This window comes from Natator depressus, chromosome 23 (assembly GCF_965152275.1).
Source record: "Natator depressus isolate rNatDep1 chromosome 23, rNatDep2.hap1, whole genome shotgun sequence".
Lineage (NCBI taxonomy): Eukaryota > Metazoa > Chordata > Testudines > Cheloniidae > Natator > Natator depressus.
The window spans coordinates 43,206-64,588 of NC_134256.1; the positions used below are offsets into that span (position 1 = coordinate 43,206).

Below are 21,383 nucleotides of genomic sequence, written 5' to 3' on the forward strand. Positions count from 1 at the left end.
CTCACCCTCTCTTCATAAGTCATGTGCTCTAGACCCCTAATCATTTTTGTTGCCCTTCGCTGAACTCTCTCCAATTTATCCACATCCTTCTTGTAGTGTGGGGCCCAAAACTGGACACAGTACTCCAGATGAGGTCTCACCAGTGTCGAATAGAGGGGAACGATCACGTCCCTCGATCTGCTCGCTATGCCCCTACTTATACATCCCAAAATGCCATTGGCCTTCTTGGCAACAAGGGCACACTGTTGACTCATATCCAGCTTCTCGTCCACTGTCACCCCTAGGTCCTTTTCCGCAGAACTGCTGCCTAGCGATTCGGTCCCTAGTCTGTAGCGGTGCATTGGATTCTTCCATCCTAAGTGCAGGACCCTGCACTTATCCTTATTGAACCTCATCAGATTTCTTTTGGCCCAATCCTCCAATTTGTCTAGGTCCTTCTGTATTCTATCCCTCCCCTCCAGCGTATCTACCACTCCTCCCAGTTTAGTATCATCTGCAAATTTGCTGAGAGTGCAATCCACACCATCCTCCAGATCATTTATGAAGATATTGAACAAAACCGGCCCCAGGACCGACCCCTGGGGCACTCCACTTGACACCGCCTGCCAACTAGACATGGAGCCATTGATCACTACCCGTTGAGCCCGACAATCTAGCCAGCTTTCTACCCACCTTATAGTGCATTCATCCAGCCCATACTTCCTTAACTTGCTGGCAAGAATACTATGGGAGACCGTGTCAAAAGCTTTGCTAAAGTCAAGAAACAATACATCCACTGCTTTCCCTTCAGCCACAGAACCAGTAATCTCATCATAAAAGGCGATTAGATTAGTCAGGCATGACCTTCCCTTGGTGAATCCATGCTGACTGTTCCTGATCACTTTCCTCTCATGTAAGTGCTTCAGGATTGATTCTTTGAGGACCTGCTCCATGATTTTTCCAGGGACTGAGGTGAGGCTGACTGGCCTGTAGTTCCCAGGATCCTCCTTCTTCCCTTTTTTAAAGATTGGCACTACATTAGCCTTTTTCCAGTCATCCGGGACTTCCCCCGTTCGCCACGAGTTTTCAAAGATAATGGCCAAGGGCTCTGCAATCACAGCCGCCAATTCCTTCAGCACTCTCGGATGTAACTCGTCCGGCCCCATGGACTTGTGCACGTCCAGCTTTTCTAAATAGTCCCTAACCACCTCTATCTCCACAGAGGGCTGGCCATCTCTTCCCCATTCTGTGATGCCCAGCGCAGCAGTCTGGGAGCTGACCTTGTTAGTGAAAACAGAGGCAAAAAAAGCATTGAGTACATTAGCTTTTTCCACATCCTCTGTCACTAGGTTGCCTCCCTCATTCAGTAAGGGGCCCACACTTTCCTTGGCTTTCTTCTTGTTGCCAACATACCTGAAGAAACCCTTCTTGTTACTCTTGACATCTCTTGCTAGCTGCAGCTCCAGGTGCGATTTGGCCCTCCTGATATCTTTCCTACATGCCCGAGCAATATTTTTATACTCTTCCCTGGTCATATGTCCAACCTTCCACTTCTTGTAAGCTTTTTTTTTATGTTTAAGATCCGCTAGGATTTCACCATTAAGCCAAGCTGGTCGCCTGCCATATTTACTATTCTTTCGACTCATCGGGATGGTTTGTCCCTGTAACCTCAACAGGGATTCCTTGAAATACAGCCAGCTCTCCTGGACTCCCTTCCCCTTCATGTTAGTCCCCCAGGGGATCCTGGCCATCTGTTCCCTGAGGGAGTCGAAGTCTGCTTTCCTGAAGTCCAGGGTCCGTATCCTGCTGCTTACCTTTCTTCCCTGCGTCAGGATCCTGAACTCAACCAACTCATGGTCACTGCCTCCCAGATTCCCATCCACTTTTGCTTCCCCCACTAATTCTACCCGGTTTGTGAGCAGCAGGTCAAGAAAAGCCCCCCCCCCCCCAGTTGGCTCCCCTAGCACTTGCGCCAGGAAATTGTCCCCTACGCTTTCCAAAAACTTCCTGGATTGTCTATGCACCGCTGTATTGCTCTCCCAGCAGATATCAGGATACTGCTTTTCAGAAGAAAAAGTTTAAATGTAGCAGCAGAGGTACAGATATCTAAGTTGGCTGAGACTCAGAAAAGGATAAAGGAATTCAAGCAGCAGTAAAAAGAGAAGATGCTAAAATACAGCTGTTAATAGAGCCGAGGCCAAAACAAATAAAAAGTCTCACCTGTGAAAAATGTATTAAAACCTGAAATATAAAAATAAAATGAGAACTACTTACTTTAGGGGAAGCCCAAAGAAAAATGAAAAGGTATTTTGATGGCCAAACTTCTGGCAAGGAGTATGAAACGGGAGTTGTTCAGGTACTTGTGCAGTATGTCTCAGATAAAAAGTCCTTTCCAAAAGCCAGTTGGGAGGATCTCTGCTGTATCATGGACAAGGCTAGTAGTATCAGTAATATACCTGGTTCTGTTAAAGGATGGAAAACGGGTGTTGAATCAATGGTTGCATGCTATGCAGCTGAAACTGACAGAGGGAAGGACAGAAGTGAATCTAGGGTCTGGTCTACACAGGGGGTGGTGGTGGTGGTGGTGGGATTGATCTAAGTTACGCGACTTCAGCTAACTTACTGACTGCTGACGCTCCCCCATCGGCTCCGCCTCTCACTCTCGTGGAGTACCTGAGTCAACGAGAGAGCGCTCGGCTAGACTAGACTAGACACGATAAATCGACCCCCGCTGGATCGATCGCTGCCCACCGATCCAGCGGGTAATGTAGACAAGCCCTAACTGATGTAAAAGGAGAGAAGCAACAATATTTGTTTTCTGTTTCAGTTGTTGATCACTGCAGGAGGTATAGCATGAATTAGATCAGGATCCATGGAATTTGTGATAAGGTGGCAGCTAACACATGCAGGAAATATTACAGTTACTTACTTCAGCAGATCATTGTGCTACCGTCCATGAGTCCACCTACCATGCCAGGAAAGTGACTGACCTTCCCTCTGAATGTGATTAAGGACTAGCAGAGTACCATTACCAATCCTAAACACACTGGAGTAACAATGCCTCCTACTCCAGAATTAAAGCAAGATATGAACCATGGCCAGAAACAGAAGCAGGACTTGATAATGGACTATTGATAAATTGAAAACATCGGATTATGTCTATTAATGTACAGTACCGAATGATACCAATAGTATTGAATTTAACAATTTTATATTACCACAGCAACTATGTCATGCAAAATATGTTTGTGATTCTATATGCAAATTATACCAAACATGGTGCAATATTTCAGATAGTCAATGGATGGGGTAGAATTGGGGAAAATTTTGTAGCCTGAGAAGGGAGAGAGTCAGGAGAAGAGAGAAAAAAAGAGATATAGGAACAGTAGTGGGAGTTGGAGCACTGGGAACTTCAGCATGGAATCCCAGATATCACAGGAGACCTTCTTTGAATGCACCCTTCAACTGTGTGTTAACTATGTGTTATACCAGGGGTTAGCAACCTTTTCAGAAGTGGTGGAGTCTTTATTTATTCAGTCTAATTTAAGGTTTCCTGTGCCAGTAATACATTTTAACGTTTTTAGAAGGTCTCTTTCTATAAGTCTATAATATATAACTAAACTATTGTTGTGTATAAAGTAAATACGGTTTTTAAAACATTTAAGAAGCTTCATTTAAAATTAAATTAAAATGCAGAGCCCCCCAGATCGGTGGCTAGGACCCGGGCAGTGTGAGTGCCACTGAAAATAAGCTTGCGTGCAGCCTTTGGCACGCGTGCCATAGATTGCCTAACCCTGCGCTAAACAATCTGTTCCACCTTGTATTCAGCTGTGACACTCTGAATACATTTCCCAGACCTGAAGATGAGCTTTGTGTAAGCTCGAAAACTTGCCTCTCACCAACAGAAGTTGGTCCAATACAAGATATTACCTCACCCACCTTGTTTCTGTATTATCCTGGAACCAGCACGGCTACAACAATGCTGCATAAAACAGAATCTCTTGAGAGAAGGGGGGGAGGGGTCTCCTGTCCTATGCAGTCATAAGCATTAATTTCTTAGGGATCCTGAACATCAGGAAAGAGCACAGAGCTCTCCCACAAACTAAAAGCCTCAGGAGCCTTTCCTTCCTGTGGCTTAATATTGAGACAAGGTACTCCTCTCCCACATAGGGATTCTGGACCCAGTGCTGTCACATATTCAGACATTGTTTTCAGAACAAAATCAGAAGCAATGGCCTCTGTTACATTTCCTCACGAGCCATTTACTGCTCTGTGTTTCTGGGGAGGGGGAATAAATACAAAATAAAATCCTGGAACAAAAAAATTAACCAACCAGTGGTAAAATAAAATGAAACCCAATCAGACTTTTTAAACCCTGAAAAGAAAGAGGACCTAAAGCCCCCATGAAGCTAAGAAGGGACTTCACTTTTGCTATTAAGTTCACATGGAAGGGGTTATGATTCTGCAGCAGTAGGTGTTACTATACAATAGACAGAGAGATATGCAAAATAAATGACAAGCCACCAAAAAGTCTCCACTTCAGTAATGTACACAAGAGCAAACATTTTTTTAAAATGTGTATAACAGTGTAGTAGTGTTCCTCAATTGAGACTGTGCTACATTCCAATGTCCGGTACATTTTTATGGGTGAGTTATAATAAACTCTTGCATGAAAAACAGGATGTGGGGAGAAGCAGAAGGGAGTGAGTGCTGTAACTATCTGCAAGGCCCCTTAGTTTTCCATGATTATATGCTCACAAAAATTCATCATTCTTCTCCCTTTCTTGCATTCATATTGTGGATGCGAATTAATGTATTTACAACTGTCAACACGTATCTACAAAGACCAAAAGGAAGAAGCAGAAGGAAGAGTGAGAGGTACATAAAGGAGGTGAAAGAGTAGGTTGGAGGAAACAGACTGAGAAGGGGAAAGACTTATTTAAATGATTCAGTATAAAATGAAATTACCATAGTAACTGCCATTCACATGGTCTAGGCATATGCTGGCTATTAGACCTTGCTCACCTTCACAAAGTAGAAACACGTTTGATACATCATGTAGTTGCTTATGGTGGTTCAAGAACTGTCTGGCAGAAGCTGATTATACAGAGTTCTCAACAATGGGCCTGGTTTCCATAACTTCCCCTAGGCTGAAGGAAGCCTTTTGCTTTTGTAAGATTTCTACAACAAGGTCCAACCACTGTCACTCTCTGAATATACAACTATATAGGTCTCTAAATCTTCACACAATCACTAATTTATCCTCACCATCCTCCTGTGAAACACACCGGTAGCATTATCTCTATTTCACAGATTGGGATCATGCCCGTGGTTAAGTGACTGGCCGACAAACACACAGGATTAGCATGGTATTTGCAGATTGCTAGTTCTCGTTATTCTGCACTACCCACTAATCCATGCAACTAAACATAAACATTTATGACATAGCACAAACAAGGTAACAATTTCTCAGATAACCACACATACCAAATTAAAGCACAATTACTAGTCCTTGTCAATTCAGTAGAACACTTCTGTTAAGAATCTATATTTGCTGGTTACTTGCTGTGGGAGCTGAACTTCAATCTTTAAGAAGCCTATTATACTATAGATTATTATATTTTAGTATTGCTCTGTGATTTGAAACATAATTTCTATTATAACTTTGCTGCCAAACTGAGCCTCTCAATTTACAGAGATCTGGGTTCTGAAATGTGAAAGGAATGTGCGAAGACGTTTTTAAAAAATTTCTTCCAAAGAATTGTTTTCTAGGAACAAGGCCATCTAGTAGCACCAATTAATTTAGCTGTTTTCAGATTGTCTTATTAAAGAGATTGTATGAGTCATTTGTAAATTTATAAAGATTTAGAAAGTTCAATAGGCATAATTTAAAACTGTCCCCATTGTTTTGGAATATGTTATAATATCTAACTTGCCATTATTCCAGGAGATGAAGAAGGGTGTAAAATGGCTTTTGTATCCCAAAGGGAACTTTTTGCAAAGAATTCAGCTCACAGTGTTCAGTGTTTCACAGATTCAACAGCTGATGTTAGCTAGTCAGCAGCAGATATACTTTTACCCCTTACTAAAATTAGCACTAACCATAAAGTAGAAGTGTGAAGGAAAGATACTTATTTACCGGGGATTTAGGCCTATCCAGTGGCAGTGCTGATGTGCACTCTGTCAGTTCTTACAGGTCTTTCCCTAATCATTATAATGTATGATACAAATAATCGCCCAAACAACCCCTAACTGCAGCTCTTGTCTAAGAGTAACACACTTTTTTAATGAACTTTAGGCCAAAATTTGCCCTGTGCCCCACTGAAGCTAACCAACTTCTTATAGTTTTTACTCTGATTATCTGTAATTTACCTCATGGTTTGGGGTTCATATTTCATGCCACTATTTTTCTCATGAAATGAAGCACTAAAACTTCTCGGCATGGAGTACACTGCTCTCCATTTTTCAAAAACTGGATTTTCCTAGAACTCAGCGGTAGGTTTTCATCGAGGCACAAAGACAATAAATAAGCAATACAAGCTGACAGATATTCGTATGCTGTGGTCCCTGCAAGAACTAGACATTTGAGGAAATGTTTTCAGCAACATTCCTCTCTGGATGATCTACTCAGAGCTGAGTAAAGCCATTAATAATATTGAACCTTAGCTTGAGTTTACACCTTTCTACCTATGAGCCATGACAAATGATGCAGAAAAACATTTGCATTGTACATCAGGACATGACAACAGCAGAATGTTTATTGTCTTCACAGGGCTAGAAAATGTTTCATGAAGATAAGCGTCTTAGACTGAGATCTTTAAAAGATCTAGGTGATTTAGGAGTGCAAGTCCTAAAATTCCACCTGTAAACCTTACCTCAAGGACTTGTAAAAATAGTTATTTATATTTAAAAGAAAAACAAACATTAGGTTTCTGATGGGCCTATGTTAGAATAGCAGAAATTAGAGATACAGAAAGTCCCATTGCAGCACCTATCCCATACCCTTTTCAGTGTAGCTCTGTTGCCTGTAATATATTTTCTGTAGCATTATCCAGTCTATTTTTAAATCTACTGGACCTGATTTTCTTCTCACTTACACTGTTATAAACTGGGAATAACTCAATTGAAATCAAAGGCATTATAATATGGGAAAACTGGTGAGAGAGGAGAATCAGGACCATTGTTTTTAGAAATGTTGTCATCCTTCTGGAACCTACAGTATGGAATACTGATTGATATACTCAATTGCTAGTTCCTGATTCAACTATAATCTTCCCAGTTTATTTGCAAGGACTATAAACAGAATGACAGACCACATACTGCAAATGGGAGCAGTAACACACACAATCTGCATGATGCCCATCAAAATCTATGGAGGTCAAATAGTTAAGCCAAGCAAGTTTTACAAATGCTCCCCCCGCCCCCCCATAGGTATTTCTGAGCCTCTAAATGCCAAATCGGTGCAAAATACACTATATTACCATTTCAACTACATGTGCAGTTTACACTGTTGAATTTGGCCCAGTTCATCCCCAAAATAGTAGTATAAATTAAATATGCAATGATGGAAACTGATTAGGGGCATATACTATAATGTGTATGAGACAAAAAATTAGAAATATATATCTTCACGAGTACATTTATAGTATATATAATACAGATACATAATGCAAGCTCCTACAATTAGTATTCTGAATATTTTCTCTTTCCCTATATTTTTAGATGAATCAAATACGTTTAGTTAGCATAAAATGTAAATAATATTTCACTGATCTTTTGTTTAAAAATACAGATGGATTCAATTTTATCCATATGCAAAAAGTCACAATTCCTGTGATTCAAAGTTACTGCATTAACAAGTTAACGGAAGTGTTTCTAAACCTCAGGAGCCATTTTGATGCAAGTAACTCTCCTAAAGCTCATGAAATTGGTCCATGGCTATGCCCAAGAGTTGGAAGCTCTTACTCTGTCACAGACCTGTGAGAACTTGGGCAAGCCACTTCACCTCTCTCTATATCATTTAGAAAATGTGGATAATACTCACCAACCTCACACAGGTTGTTAGATTGTAAAGCTTAATTCCTGTCTATGAAGTGTTTGGAGGTGCTTGGATAGGTAGCACCGTAGAAGATAATGCATTATTAGTAATATTTATTATAATTCCTCAGTAACAGGAGACACCAAATGAAAAACAGGCTATGAAAGGCATTTCCCATAGCTCCCTTCATTGAACACTTAATGCCTGCAACATACCTGGCATTACATCAGAGAATTTTAAATATACAATCATTTTCTCTTATTCCCATCTGTTAGTTCACAATGACAATTGAACTGCTATGTGAATAGGATTACCTGTAAACTAGTATATCATCAGAAGAGCTGTTATACTGAATCTGGTACATTCGTATTCCAGGAATATGATGCTGGGAAGGCCACTGTATGAGAGCAGAGGATGAGGTCAGCTCAGCAACCACAACCTTCTTCTCTTGCTGAGCTTTAGTTTCATTAGGGAAACTTGACTTAGCAGATATAAGAATGTCTGAAGGCCCAGACTCAGCATCTTTCTCACAGTTGGTACTGTTAGCAAGATGAGGATAAGGATTAACAACAAGTTCAACAGGAGCCGTAGATTCTCCTGCAGCATTTGATGCTATACAAGTAAATGTACCTTTTTCTGCCAAAGTAGTAGTTAAAATATCCAGAGTTCCATTCTCATAGGAAATTGTCCTAGATGTATTGGAGACCAACTTCCCCTCGGGGGAGATCCAGCGAACATAGGGATCCGGGTCACCGACCGCTTTGCACTTCAAAGAGACACTCTGTCCCTCCATAACCACGAGTTTTGGCGTTCGATGTGTTATCATTGGAGGTTCACAGACAAACTCCCCCTCTTTAATGGACCAAAAGTACTTGCCCATCAATTCCAGTGGTGAGGCACATGTTTCTAGATCATCTTCTCTGGTAAGGCGTCTCAGCCACACTAATTCACAGTTGCAGTGTAGAGGATTCCCTCCAAAGCTAAGCACCAGAGAGGACAATGGAGACCCTTTAGATTTAGCATACACAGGGATTCTGGAGAACAGGGGGTCAGGGGGAATTTTTTTCAATTTGTTGGATGTCATGTCTAATCGAGCAAGTTTGTGAAGGTTTGAGAAGATTCCTTCTGGAACAAACTCAATGAGGTTGTGATCCAAACTGATTGTATTGACATTAGAAAGCTTTCCAATTGTATCCCAAGGAATATTAACAAGATTATTATATGATAGATCCAGGTCCTCAAGTGTTTCAATAAAGTCATCTAAAGATCCAGGAGAAATATAGTTCAATTGATTGTTACTGAGTATTAAGTGGCGAAGATTAATTAAACCTTTGAAATGATCCTCATTGATACAAGTCAGTCTGTTACTATCCAAATGTAATGCATGAAGGCCTTTAAGATCAAAAAATGCATAAGGCATGATTTGACTTATTGTATTTCTTGATAGTGTCAAGTGAATAAGATTTGTCATGTTTGCAAAATCCTTTCTTCTAAGTGTGGTGATGAAGTTATCCATTAATCTTAGTTCTGCTGTTCTCCTGTCAATGCTGGGGGGCACAAAGAGAAGCCCAGTCTTCGTACAGAGGATGGTGAAGGATGGAGACAGGTTTTGACACATACACCGTTTTGGACACATCATAGCCTTCACAGCAGTGCTAATAACCAATAGATAGATAGCCAGCCTTTCCATTGTAAGAAAGATAGCAAACCTAAAGGAGAAAACAAGAAATCCAGATAAAGCCATTTTAATAACAAAAATTTTGAAAGACCATTTACATCTAAACATTTGTTATAATTATGGCTCCTGAATAAATCAGACATGCAATTCTAGGCATTACTGAAATGACTTAATTGATAATGTTAGTCTGGGAATCTGCTGAGTTAAGCCATTAAAATTCTTAGCTCACTTGATCTGGTTATCTTATCATAAGAACTCATAGGCCTGATTGTAAAGCAAAAGTGCATTGCTCTCTGAGGTTAACAGAGGTGTGATAAGACTGTAGGGAGGTCTGCTATTTGAGGGAACTGATCTTGAGAATCAATTACCACTCCTCCAGGACTAGCTCTTCACGGACAAGCATTAATGATGGCTTTGGAGGTGACTTGTCCTGCCTTACAAGTTAGAAGGAAATGTTGGACAATGGTGGTAGAAGTGAGGTAAATACTAGGGAAAAAAAGAATTGAATGCTAGGGATTACATAGGATGTATTCATTTACAGGAACCTGAAGCATCCAGAGGTAAAAGTAATCTTTCTCTCCACACACTTTGTTTAGGAGACATTTTATGAGCACCCAAATTAACATTCTTTTTCACATTACATTTGATTTTATGTTCTTCCTAGCTGGGGCCATGTCTGTGAGTGATACAGCACTTAACACAATGAGGCCCTGATTCTGACTGCAGCCTATGAGTGTCCAACAATACCAGAATGTACAGTAACAGAAAAGTACAAATTACATACAATGGGCTGCACATCCACTGTCATAAATAAAAATCCAACAGTAACCACTCATGGCAGGCATAATAAAAATAATACTCCTCAAACCACCTCTCCATTTCTTCCCTAAATGTCTGAGAAAAAGACAGGCTTTGTTCAGCAGATTAAGAACATAAGAATGGCCACACTGGGTCAGACCAATGGTCCATCTAACCAATATTGTGTCTTCTGACAGTTGCCAATGCCAGGTGCTTCAGAGGCAACGAAAAGAATAAGGCAATTATTGAGTGATCCATCCCCTGTAGTCCAGTCCCAGCTTCTGCCAGTTTGACATTTAGGGAGCATCCAAACAACCATTTAGGCTAATAGCCATTGATGGACCTATCCTCCATGATCTTACCTATTTTTTTTTTAACCCAGTTATACTTTTGGCCTTCACAACATCCCCTGGCAATGAGTTCCACAGGTTGACTGTGTGTTGTGTGAAGAAGTACTTCCTTATGTTTGTTTTAAAACTGCTTGCTTATTAATTTCAACAGGTGACCCCTCGTTCTTGTGCTATGTGAAGGGGTAAATAACACTTTCCTATTCACTTTCTCTACACCATTCATGATTTTATAGTCCTCTATCATATTCCCCCTTAGTCATCTCTTTTCTAAGAAAATCTCTCCTCGTATGACAGGTTTCAGAGTAGCAGCCGTGTTAGTCTGTATTCGCAAAAAGAAAAGGAGTACTTGTGGCACCTTAGAGACTGGAAATTGGTTAGTCTCTAAGGTGCCACAAGTACTCCTTTTCTCCTCATATGGAAGCTGTTCCATCCCCTAATCATTTTTGTTGCCCTTCCTGGTCACTTTTCCAGAACTACATGCAGTATTCAAGGTGTGGGAGTACCATGGAATTATGCAGTGGCATTATGACATTTTCTGCTTTATTACCTCTCTTTCTCCTAATGGTTCCTAACATTCTGTTAGCTTTTTTGACTGCTGCTGCATATTGAGTGGGTGTTTTCAGAGAACTGTCCATGATGACTCTAAGATTTCTTTCTTGAGTGTAACAGCTAATTTAGACTCCATCATATTGTATATATAGTTGGGATTATGTTTTCCAATGTGCATTACTTTGCACTTATCAACATTGAATTTCATCTGCCATTTTGTTGCCCAGTCACCCAGTTTAGTGAGATCCCTTTTTATCTCCTTGCAGTCAGTCTTGGACTTAAATATCTTGCATAATTTTGTATTGTCTGCAAACTTTGCCACCTCACTATTTATCTCCTCTTCCAGATCATTTATGAATACGTTCAATAACACTGGCTCCAATATTTACTTCTTCCCATCATGAAAACTGGCTATTTATTCCTTCCCTTTACTTCCTATATTTTATCCAGTTATTGATCCATAGAAGTCCTTCCCTCTTTTCCCATGACTGCTTATTTTATTTAAGAGCCTTTGGTGTGGGACTCTGTTAAGGACTTTCTGAAAGTCCAAGTACACTATATCTACTGTATCACCCTTGTCCACATGCTTGTTGACACTCTCAAAGAACTCTAATAGTTTGGTGAGACATGATTTCCCTTTACAAAAGCCGTGTTGACACTTCCCCATCATTTCATGTTTCTCTATGTGTCTGATAATTCTGTTCTTCACTATAGTTTCAACCCATTTGCCTGGTACTGAAGTTAGGTTTATTAGCCTGTAATTGGCAGGATCACCTCTTGAGCCTTTTATAAAAATCAGTGTTATATTAGCTATCCTCCAGTCATCCGGTGTAGAGACTGATTTAAGCTACTGGTAACATGCCACAGTTAGTAGTCCTGGAATTTCATATTTGAGTTCCTTCAGAACTCTTGGGTGACTCCCATCTGGTCCTGGTGACTTATTATTGTTTAATTTATCAGTTTGTTCCAAAACCTCCTCTACTGTCACCTCAGTTTGGGACAGTTCCTCAGAGCTGTCACCTAAAAAAAGAAAGGTTCAGGTGTGTGACTCTCCCTCATACCCTCAGCAGTGAAGACTGATGCAAAGAATTAATTTAGCTTCTCTGCAATGGAGCGCCTCACTTTTGCCAGGCTTTTCCTTGAGCGCCTCGCTAGCACCTAGATCATCCAGCGGCCACCCTGACTGTTTGGCAGGCTTCCTGCTTCTGATGTACTTAAAAATTCTTTTGCTGTTATTTTTTGTGTCTTTTGCTAGTTGCTCTTCAAATTCTTTTTTGGCCTGCCTAATTATACTTTTACACTAGACTTGCCAGAGTTTATGTTCCCTTCTATTTTCCTCAGTAGGATTTTACTTCCAATTCTTAAAGGATGCCTTTTTGCCTCTAGCTACTGTGGTTAGATATTGATAGATGTCTGGCTGCGTGTGTGTGTGCCTTCTGTGTGCTGCCCCTGCCTTGTGCAGACAGCTGGCACGGCAGACCTTGAGCAAACTGCCCAATGACCACAAGATCCGTTAAGGAACGAAGGCACCCAGCCAGGTTTATTGTCGACGAAGCATGGTACTAGTATCCCGCAGACTCTACCAGACCGGTAATACATGTATGCCTGTAACAATGGACCAGCTCAATGAACTGCGGGACTTTCCGCTACACACAGATACTCCCTCTGAGATGTCTTTACACCCCGATACAAACAAGTTAGTACTGCCCCTCAGACATAGTTAGTTACCGCCCCCTGATGTCACTAGTTATTACCCATTATTTTGCACATGTTGGTTCGATCAAAACATCTCTATTACATACTGTCATCCTGACCTTATATTTTAGGAGGGGTCAGTGTATTCCTGTTATTCTTGGGGAACGTTTTTGTACCATCCTTGATATTGGGATGTTCTGGTACCACTAGATAACGGGATGTGTTTGCCTGAGCACTCTGTGACAACACTTCTTAGGAATGTTTCTGCAATATCAGCCCTGTTCTTGCCAAATTCTGTGAGCAGATCCTGCCTCATACCAGGCCTCTGATACAAGGGCTTATGTCTCGGGCTCTCTTCCTACTACAATTACCTCTTTTACTCTGCTTTTTAGCCATGGTGGAATGTTTTTGGACCTCCTGCTGGTTTTTTAAAAAAATTATTATCTGTGGCATACATTTAGTTTGAAACACTGTTATGGGCATTTAAAATAGTTTCCATGAATTTCCAGGCATTTTACCCTTGTGACTGTTCCTTTTAATTTCCATTTAACTAGTTCACTCATTTTTGTGTACTTCCCCTTTTTGAAGTTAAAGACTACTGTGATGAGTTTCTTTGGTATTTTCCTGCCTATAAGAAGGTTAAATTAAATTACATTATGATCACTATTACTGAATGGTTCATCTATATACACCTCTTGGACCAAATCCTGTGCTCCACTTAGGACTAATTCAAGAATTGCCCCTCCCCTTGTGGATTCCAGGACTTGCTGCTCCAAGAAGTAATTAACTATCCTAGCTGATCAGGAGTTAGTTACATATCTGGAGCACTGGTAGTAATGGGAAAAGATAACTTACGTTTTAAAATAATAATAACTAGTACAATGATGATAATAATACTCACAATGAAGTACAATAAATTTAAAAAAAAGTGTAAATTTTAATTGATAATGTAATTAAAATACTAATTTAGTGTTAAGAAAATGTATTTTATTCAAATTAAATTACTAAGTCTCTATAGTACATTGTCAAATGGGGAAAAGTGAAAACTTGTAATATTCTATTTAAAATAATTTTAAAGGTATATCTGAAAAGGACAGAATTCCAGAAAAGTTCTTTCCAGAAAAAATGTAATAATGTGCTATTACTATATTTAAAAACACATTTGCTTGTTTAAAAAAAAATCAATTTTCTAATTTTCATTTTTGCAGTACTTCATTCTACTACCCTACTCTACAAATTATTGTGATTTCAGGAAAATTATAAGTGTGAGGAACAAAACTGAATTATTTTCTTTTAAAATATATTTATACTTTCAAAAATACATATCCCCTGATATACATGGCATATGAGATCCAGCACATTAGTCTAAGTATCCATTATGTTCCAATTAGTTCAGGATAACAGACATAAAAATCACTAAAGAGGAACATATAGTAGTTACATTATTCAATAAAAAACATTTGGGATTAACTACATTTTAAAATTTGCAAAAGGCATATTGCACACAAAACTGCAGCTCACTATGGATTTGCTGAGAACATATATTCTCCAGTGTTTTGCCCAGTTTTGTTTTAAATTTCACAAACAACAGGGTTTGCACTACTTGCTTTGGGAGAATATTCCACATCCTCACAAACCTAACTCAGGAAATTTTTTCTGACATTCAGCCTCCATTTTCCTTTATCATTTTCACCCCAGTAATCTCATTAATGATTCTCCCTTCCTGGTGGTTACACTATTGTAGACGGTTCTGATCCCTTCATCTCCTCCCACCCCTTCAGCTGTCACCTAGTTAACCTGTATCTAATTACAGTAGCTCTTACATATCTATCTTCATGAAATCCATCCTTCTTGGTCTATAATCACATTTATGAAGAAAGACTGCTGTACACTCTCCATGTGACAGCAACAGCAACAAAATTTAGCTCTTATATAGTGCTTTTAGCCTCTATAATACCCATCATCCCAAAGAAACCCGAAGTGCTTTACAGACTAGAGATAAATGGATTGCTTCTCCACTACTGACATTCAGCCGCATTTAGGATGAAGTGGGGCAACTGTTAAACTACACACAACAACGCTACACAATACTTTAGGATATGGAATAAGCTTGTATCCAAAGAATGGAATTCAATGGAAATTAAGGGAAACAGAATGACACCACCTGACCTGAAATTTTACTAATTCCCTGCATTCACACTCCCATGTAATAAATAGAAAAAAAGACACAAGGTCTTTAATGACTATAATGGGTTATGTCTAGGTCCCTACCAAATTCATGGCCATGAAAAACACAGCACAGACCGTGAAATCTGGCTCCCACTGTGAAATCTCATCTTTTGTGGGCTTTTACCCTATACTACACAGATTTTACGGGGGAGACCAGCGTTTCTCAAATTGAGGGTCCTGACCCAAAAGGGAATTGCAGGGGGTTCACAAGGTTATTTTAGGGGGGGGTCATGGTATTGCCACCCTTACTTCTGCGCAGACTTCAGAGCTGGGCAGCTGGAGAACGGCGGCTGTTGGCTGGGCACCCCCAGCTCTGAAGGCAACGCCCCGCCAGCAGCAGCGCAGAAGTAAAGGTGGCAATACCCTACCATGCCATGCCACTCTTACTTCTGTGCTGCTGCCTTCAGAGCTGGGCGGCTGGATAGTGGTGGCTGCTGACTGAGGGCCCATCTCTCAGCCAGCAGTACAGAAGTAAGGGTGGTAATACCATACCATGACATCCTTAATTCTGCCCTGCTGCAGTTCTGCCTTCGGAGCTGGGCTCCTGGCCAGAAGCTGCTGCTCTCCAGCTGCTCAACTCTGAAGGCAGCGCCACCGCAAGCAGCAGCACAGAAGTAAGGGAAGCAGTATCACAACCCTACAATAATCTTTTTGGGTCAATTACAACATCGTGAAATTTCATATTTAAAAAGCTGAAATTTATGATTTTTAAAATCCTATGACAGTGAAATTGACCAAAATGGACCATGAATTTGATAGGGCCTTAATTATGTCAGTTTGATGTCAGAAATTGATGAAAGATGGCATCTTTGATATCGCTGCATCCCCAAACACTATACAGAGTCATTGGTTCACTCCTGAGTCAGAGGCAGAAGCACAACCTGCTGACTCAACTCTCTTAACTAATGAGATCAGAGCTCATGCTAGGGCAGTCTCACGAGTCAGTAGCGGCACATGGGATAATTTCCAAGACTCTGACAATTTACACCAGCTGAGGCTATACACTCATATCTGTATGTATAGTCTTAGGGTTCCAAACTGACCTCTAGGACAGGAATGTTCAGAAAAGTGGCACAAAATTCCATCTCTCCAGTGCAGTAAGAATGGTCTGCTTCAACCTCTGATCCCTGAAGAATGATAAATTTCTATCAGTGGGGTGAGGAGTTTCAGCTGGTGTCAGAACTTTTTTTCCATGCCATATGAGGTGAGATATATAAAAATATAATGGCGTTTTCATACGTCCTTCTGCCTGTTCTTCTGTGATATCTTAAACTTTCAGGAACATATATGTCTGCAACAGAAGGATTAAATGCATTCCATTTGCAGTCAGTGACTGTGTGCCCTACGCATTTAAGGATCACATTAGCCCTTCTGGCCATACTGTTGCACTGGGAGCTCATGTTCACAGTGATTATCCAGCATGACCCCCAAACCTTTTCAGAGCCACTGCTTCCCAGGACAGAGTTCCCCATCCTGTAAGTATGGCCAGCATTCTTTGTTTCTAGATGTATACATTTAAATTTAGTAGTATTAAAACGCATATTGTTTGCTTGTTCCCAGCTTACCAAGCAATCCAGGTCCGTCTGTACCAGTGACCTGTCCTCTTACTTGTTTACCATTTCCACAATTTTTGTGTCATCTGCAAACTTTATTAGTGATCATTTTATGTGTTCTTCCAGATCATTAAAAAATGTTTAACAGTGTAGGACCAAAAACTGATCCCTGTGGGACCCCACTAGAAACACACCTGTTCAATGGCGAGTTCCTGTTTTCAAGTACATTTTGAGCCCTATCAGTTAACGAGTTTTCAATCCATTTAATGTGTGCCATGTTAATTTTATATTCTAGTTTTTTAATCAAAATATCATGAGCTACCATGTCAAATTCCTTACAAAAATCTAAGTATATTACAACACTATTACCTTTATCAACCAAACTTGAACTCTTATAAAAATTATATAAAATTTGTTCAACAGAATGTATTTTCCATAACCACATGTTGATTAGCATTAATTATAATACCCTACTATAATTCTTTTTAATCAAGTCTCATATCAGCCACTCCATTATCTTGCCTGTTAATGATATCAGACTGACAGGCCCATTTATGCTTTTTAAATATTGCTACATCATTTGCATTCTTCCAATCCTCTGTGTTCCAACACTTATTGAAAATCAACAATAATGGTCCAGCAAGCTCCTCAGTCAACTCTTTTAAAACTCTTGAGTGCAAGTTGTCTAAACCAGCTGATTTTAAAAATGTCTAACTTTAGCTGCTTCTGTTTAACATCGTCCTGAGATACTAGTGGAACGGAAAGAGTGATACCATACGATATGACTAAGTCATTTGTTTTTTCCCAAAATATAGAACAGACATTTATTGATCGCTTCTCTGTTTTCTGCATTATTATTGATAATTTTACCATTTCCATGTAGTAAAGGACTAGTACCATTGCTAAGATTCTGTTTCTTCTAGTATACTTAAAAATTCCTTCTTTTTGTTATTAACTCAGTTGGCTATAGATGTTGCCTGTGTCCCTTTGCTTCCTTTATAAATTTTCTACAATTCCTAGCTTCTGATTTATATTCAGTACTATCAGTTTTCCCTTTCTTCCATTTGTTATACATATATTTTTATAGCTGCCTTCACTTCCCCTCTAAACCAGATTGATTTTTTTAACCAATGTGGCCTCTTTCATTGATTGTGAGGTTATGGCTTTTTGGGCCTCCAGTAAAGTGTTCTTAAATAATTCCCAATTATCACTCACATTTTTCTGATTAAATTCTTCCTCCCAGGTGATCTATCTATCTATCTTCACACACTCACACACACACACACATATATATATGGTCTGAACTTTTGTCTGGACTTTATTGCACATTAAAAATGTGATCAGCTTGTACCTAAGTTACCATTATTTAGTTTTGTGATCAGTTCCTCTTTATCTGTCAGGATGAGGTCTAATATAGAATTCCCATGTTGGATGCAACATTTTTTGAGGTAGGAAAAGGAGAAGGGGAGTGTATACATTTTTGCAGGAACAGGGGAGGATTCCTCATATGTCATATTTGATCTATGGATGCTGCATTCACCCAAAGCTTTCCATATGCTATAATACACGCGTTTATTTAATTATCAGGTGTAATAATAGCTTTACCGCACTCAGCTGTCACAGAATATCTGCACTGGTGCCTAGATATTATGATGACTAGCATTCTATGAATAGCATCTTACGAAGACAGACAGACATATAAGGAGTTTGATCTTGTATAATATAATTACTAACCATCAAAGAAACACAATGTCATGGTGAAGATCAACATCAGTGTTGCACAGACATAAAATGAAATTGTAAATGGTCTTAAATTTAGCTCATCACCAAACTTTATACAGCATTACTATTATTTCAGGTCTAATCTCTAGGGAATAAAATAATTATTATAAATTATAATGATTATAAAATTAGATAATATATTTATATAATACAATATAATATTTATAATCTATTTATATAATAATTATAAATTATAATTTATAATTATTATATGTAGTACAGTATAGTATAGTAAATTAGAATATTATAATTATAGTAAATTCTAGTTTATTATTATTATAAATTATAATTAATTATTATAAAATAATTATTACCATTATTTCAGGTCTAATCTCTAGGGAATACAATCTCTATGGGATATTTTCTGAGCAGTTAATCCCAAATGTGCAATTCAAATTTCCTTGCTGGCTTTTTCTCACCTTGAGATTGAACTACAAAAATAATAACTTTTATAGGTCTGTCCTGTGGTGCAGAATTCAAACATCTGAATCAGAGCGTTTTTCAGGCCGTACTTGGCTAACAATAAAATCAGTTTTTCTTTTAAGTACAGCCAAGACAAAGATATAGTAAAATGTACCTAATAATGTAAATTACATGATTCTAATATTTACCTTATTATGATCAGAGGCAACTTGTATCTAATTTTTCTAACAACTTTCTCTTTAGTAATGTCTTTTTTCCTCATGATTTTTTCCATCGGCTTTTAAAATATTTAACATAGTCCATTAATAGCTTCATTTTTCAAATATTTGCCTTTTTTGACAATCCTGTTTTTATTATCAGTCCATCTTGCGCTCTGCACCCTGCTTCTCCCTAATGGCTCCATCTTTTCACTCCCATTTGGCATAAATGATTAACTGATGTGCAATTATCTAAAAACAGGCGGCAATGCAATGTTATAATTCCCTTGTTTTGTCATTAGCAAATATTAATGCATTTTAATGGATTAACCCCCATCTGGGCTACAAGAACCCAGTGTGTAACCATCTCACTTAAGCTATTATTCTGTTAAAAATATAATTAAGTGTGGTTAATGTGAAACTATGGCACTAAAATTAGCAATTTTAGTGCTACCAGTGATTGAAGTGCAATTACTCTTGTAAAACAAATGACATTTGGAGGAAGACTGTAATAAAGGAAAGTTGGATCCAGCCCTGAATTATTACTGTTGTCCTGAATTATTTTTAAAAAGAGCTTTGGCCCTATTTGTCCAAACACTGCATTGAAAACTCACCTAATTATATTATAAACCAAATGTACTAGTCTAAACTTCAAAGTCTGCAAGGTCTTGACTACACTAGACATTAGGCATGCAGTGCCTATGTGGTCCCCCAGCAAACCCATAACACACCTTGCATCCACATACAAAATTGTTCCCAATAGCAAACATGAACTCTCATTAGATTTGCTCTGACCACAGCTAACCACAGTGCGGTCCTTCACTGTGCCTCACCATCCTATCTATGCAGCTAGGAACCTCATGACCCACTAACCATGGAGTAGTAACCCTTTCTGATTTATTCATAGACATTTATTCCATGGAGGCAGCATGGTCCAGCTGTTAGATGACTAGACAGGGACTCTGGTGACCTGGTTTCCATACCCTCATGGGTGTAGTTTGCGGGAGGGAGTATTCCCCTCCCAAACTCAAGCCTTAGGAACTTGCCCCCTCACGTGCAGCCCTGTTGGCTTGACTGGATCTGCCCTCCCAAATACAGAAGTTAAACTATACCTATACATCACAAGTCAGTGTCTGAGCAGGGTAACTTGGGCAAGTCACTTTCCCTCACTTCCTTTGTCTTTGTCCCTCACTTTGTTTTGTCTAAATTATAAGCTCTTCAGGGCAGTACCTTCCTCTTACTATGTATTTGTGCAGTGCCTAGCCCAATGAGTGCCCAATCTCAGTTGAGGCCTCTAGGGAGTAATGTACACAAATAATAAAGTGGAATGTAGGTTCCCATCAATGGTTCCTGCACAGTATGTGAAATGCAATAGTTTAAATCCCTTCATGACTTCTGACATGTTGATCTCCTTGATCAGTGGCCCCTGCAAACCTCCATGATGACAGTGCCCACTGGACAATCACCATGTTGTCTTCCATTATGAGCCTAGCTCTCATCCCTTTGGTCTGGTGCTGAAGTGTTCGCACTAACTCACCACGGTGGTACAGAAAAGCCACCTCCGTTATGCTACAGTTTTGCAGACACAGCTGCTCATCCCAGGTCTTGAAAACAACTTCACTCCACCCATTTGAGACCGTGATCCAGACCCAGAAATACAGCTAACTTGCTGAATATCATCTTCATATATTGCCCAAAACCAGGGATTGGGGCACAATTTTGCAGCATATGCTCCTTTGGCTGCTGGTCTCAATCTCTGTGTCCCAAAAGCTGCAGCTGGAACACCCTCCACTGCTTTGGTGTATTTACCTCAGATGCCTTTTGACTGCTCTTCAGAAGTTCCAGCACCGCCCTTTCCTGCTGAGCAAGAGCTAAGCATTAATTCTGTATGTAGAGACTTAGAGAAATTTCCCCAGGGAATTATGGGCATTTGACTGCTTCTCCCATAATTACACTGGGCTCCCAGAAAGAGAGCTAAAGGGCAGGGCAACTGCCCTTGATCATTTTCCTAGCCTGTCGCTTAGACTACTGCACCACTATCTTTGCTACCCTCCGCTGGCTCTGCCTTCTCTATAGCATCAGCAATAAACTATTTACCTTCACTTGCCCCTT

General features: G+C 39.6%; 1 protein-coding gene across 10 annotated transcripts in view; it reads right to left on the reverse strand.

Annotated features, from left to right (window-relative positions):
* LOC141976374 (leucine-rich repeat and fibronectin type III domain-containing protein 1-like protein) overlaps positions 1-21,383 on the reverse strand; it is a 235,524-nt gene that overhangs the window by 19,973 nt on the left and 194,168 nt on the right. For 9 of the 10 annotated variants that reach the window (XM_074937339.1, XM_074937334.1, XM_074937340.1 and 6 more), the window contains one exon: positions 8,332-9,726. In XM_074937339.1, the coding sequence (XP_074793440.1) occupies positions 8,332-9,707 (1,376 nt within the window). In that variant the 5' untranslated portion in view covers positions 9,708-9,726. Of the gene's footprint in view, positions 1-8,331; positions 9,727-16,359; positions 16,444-21,383 lie in introns of all 10 variants that reach the window. The other variant, XM_074937336.1, reaches the window with a different exon arrangement.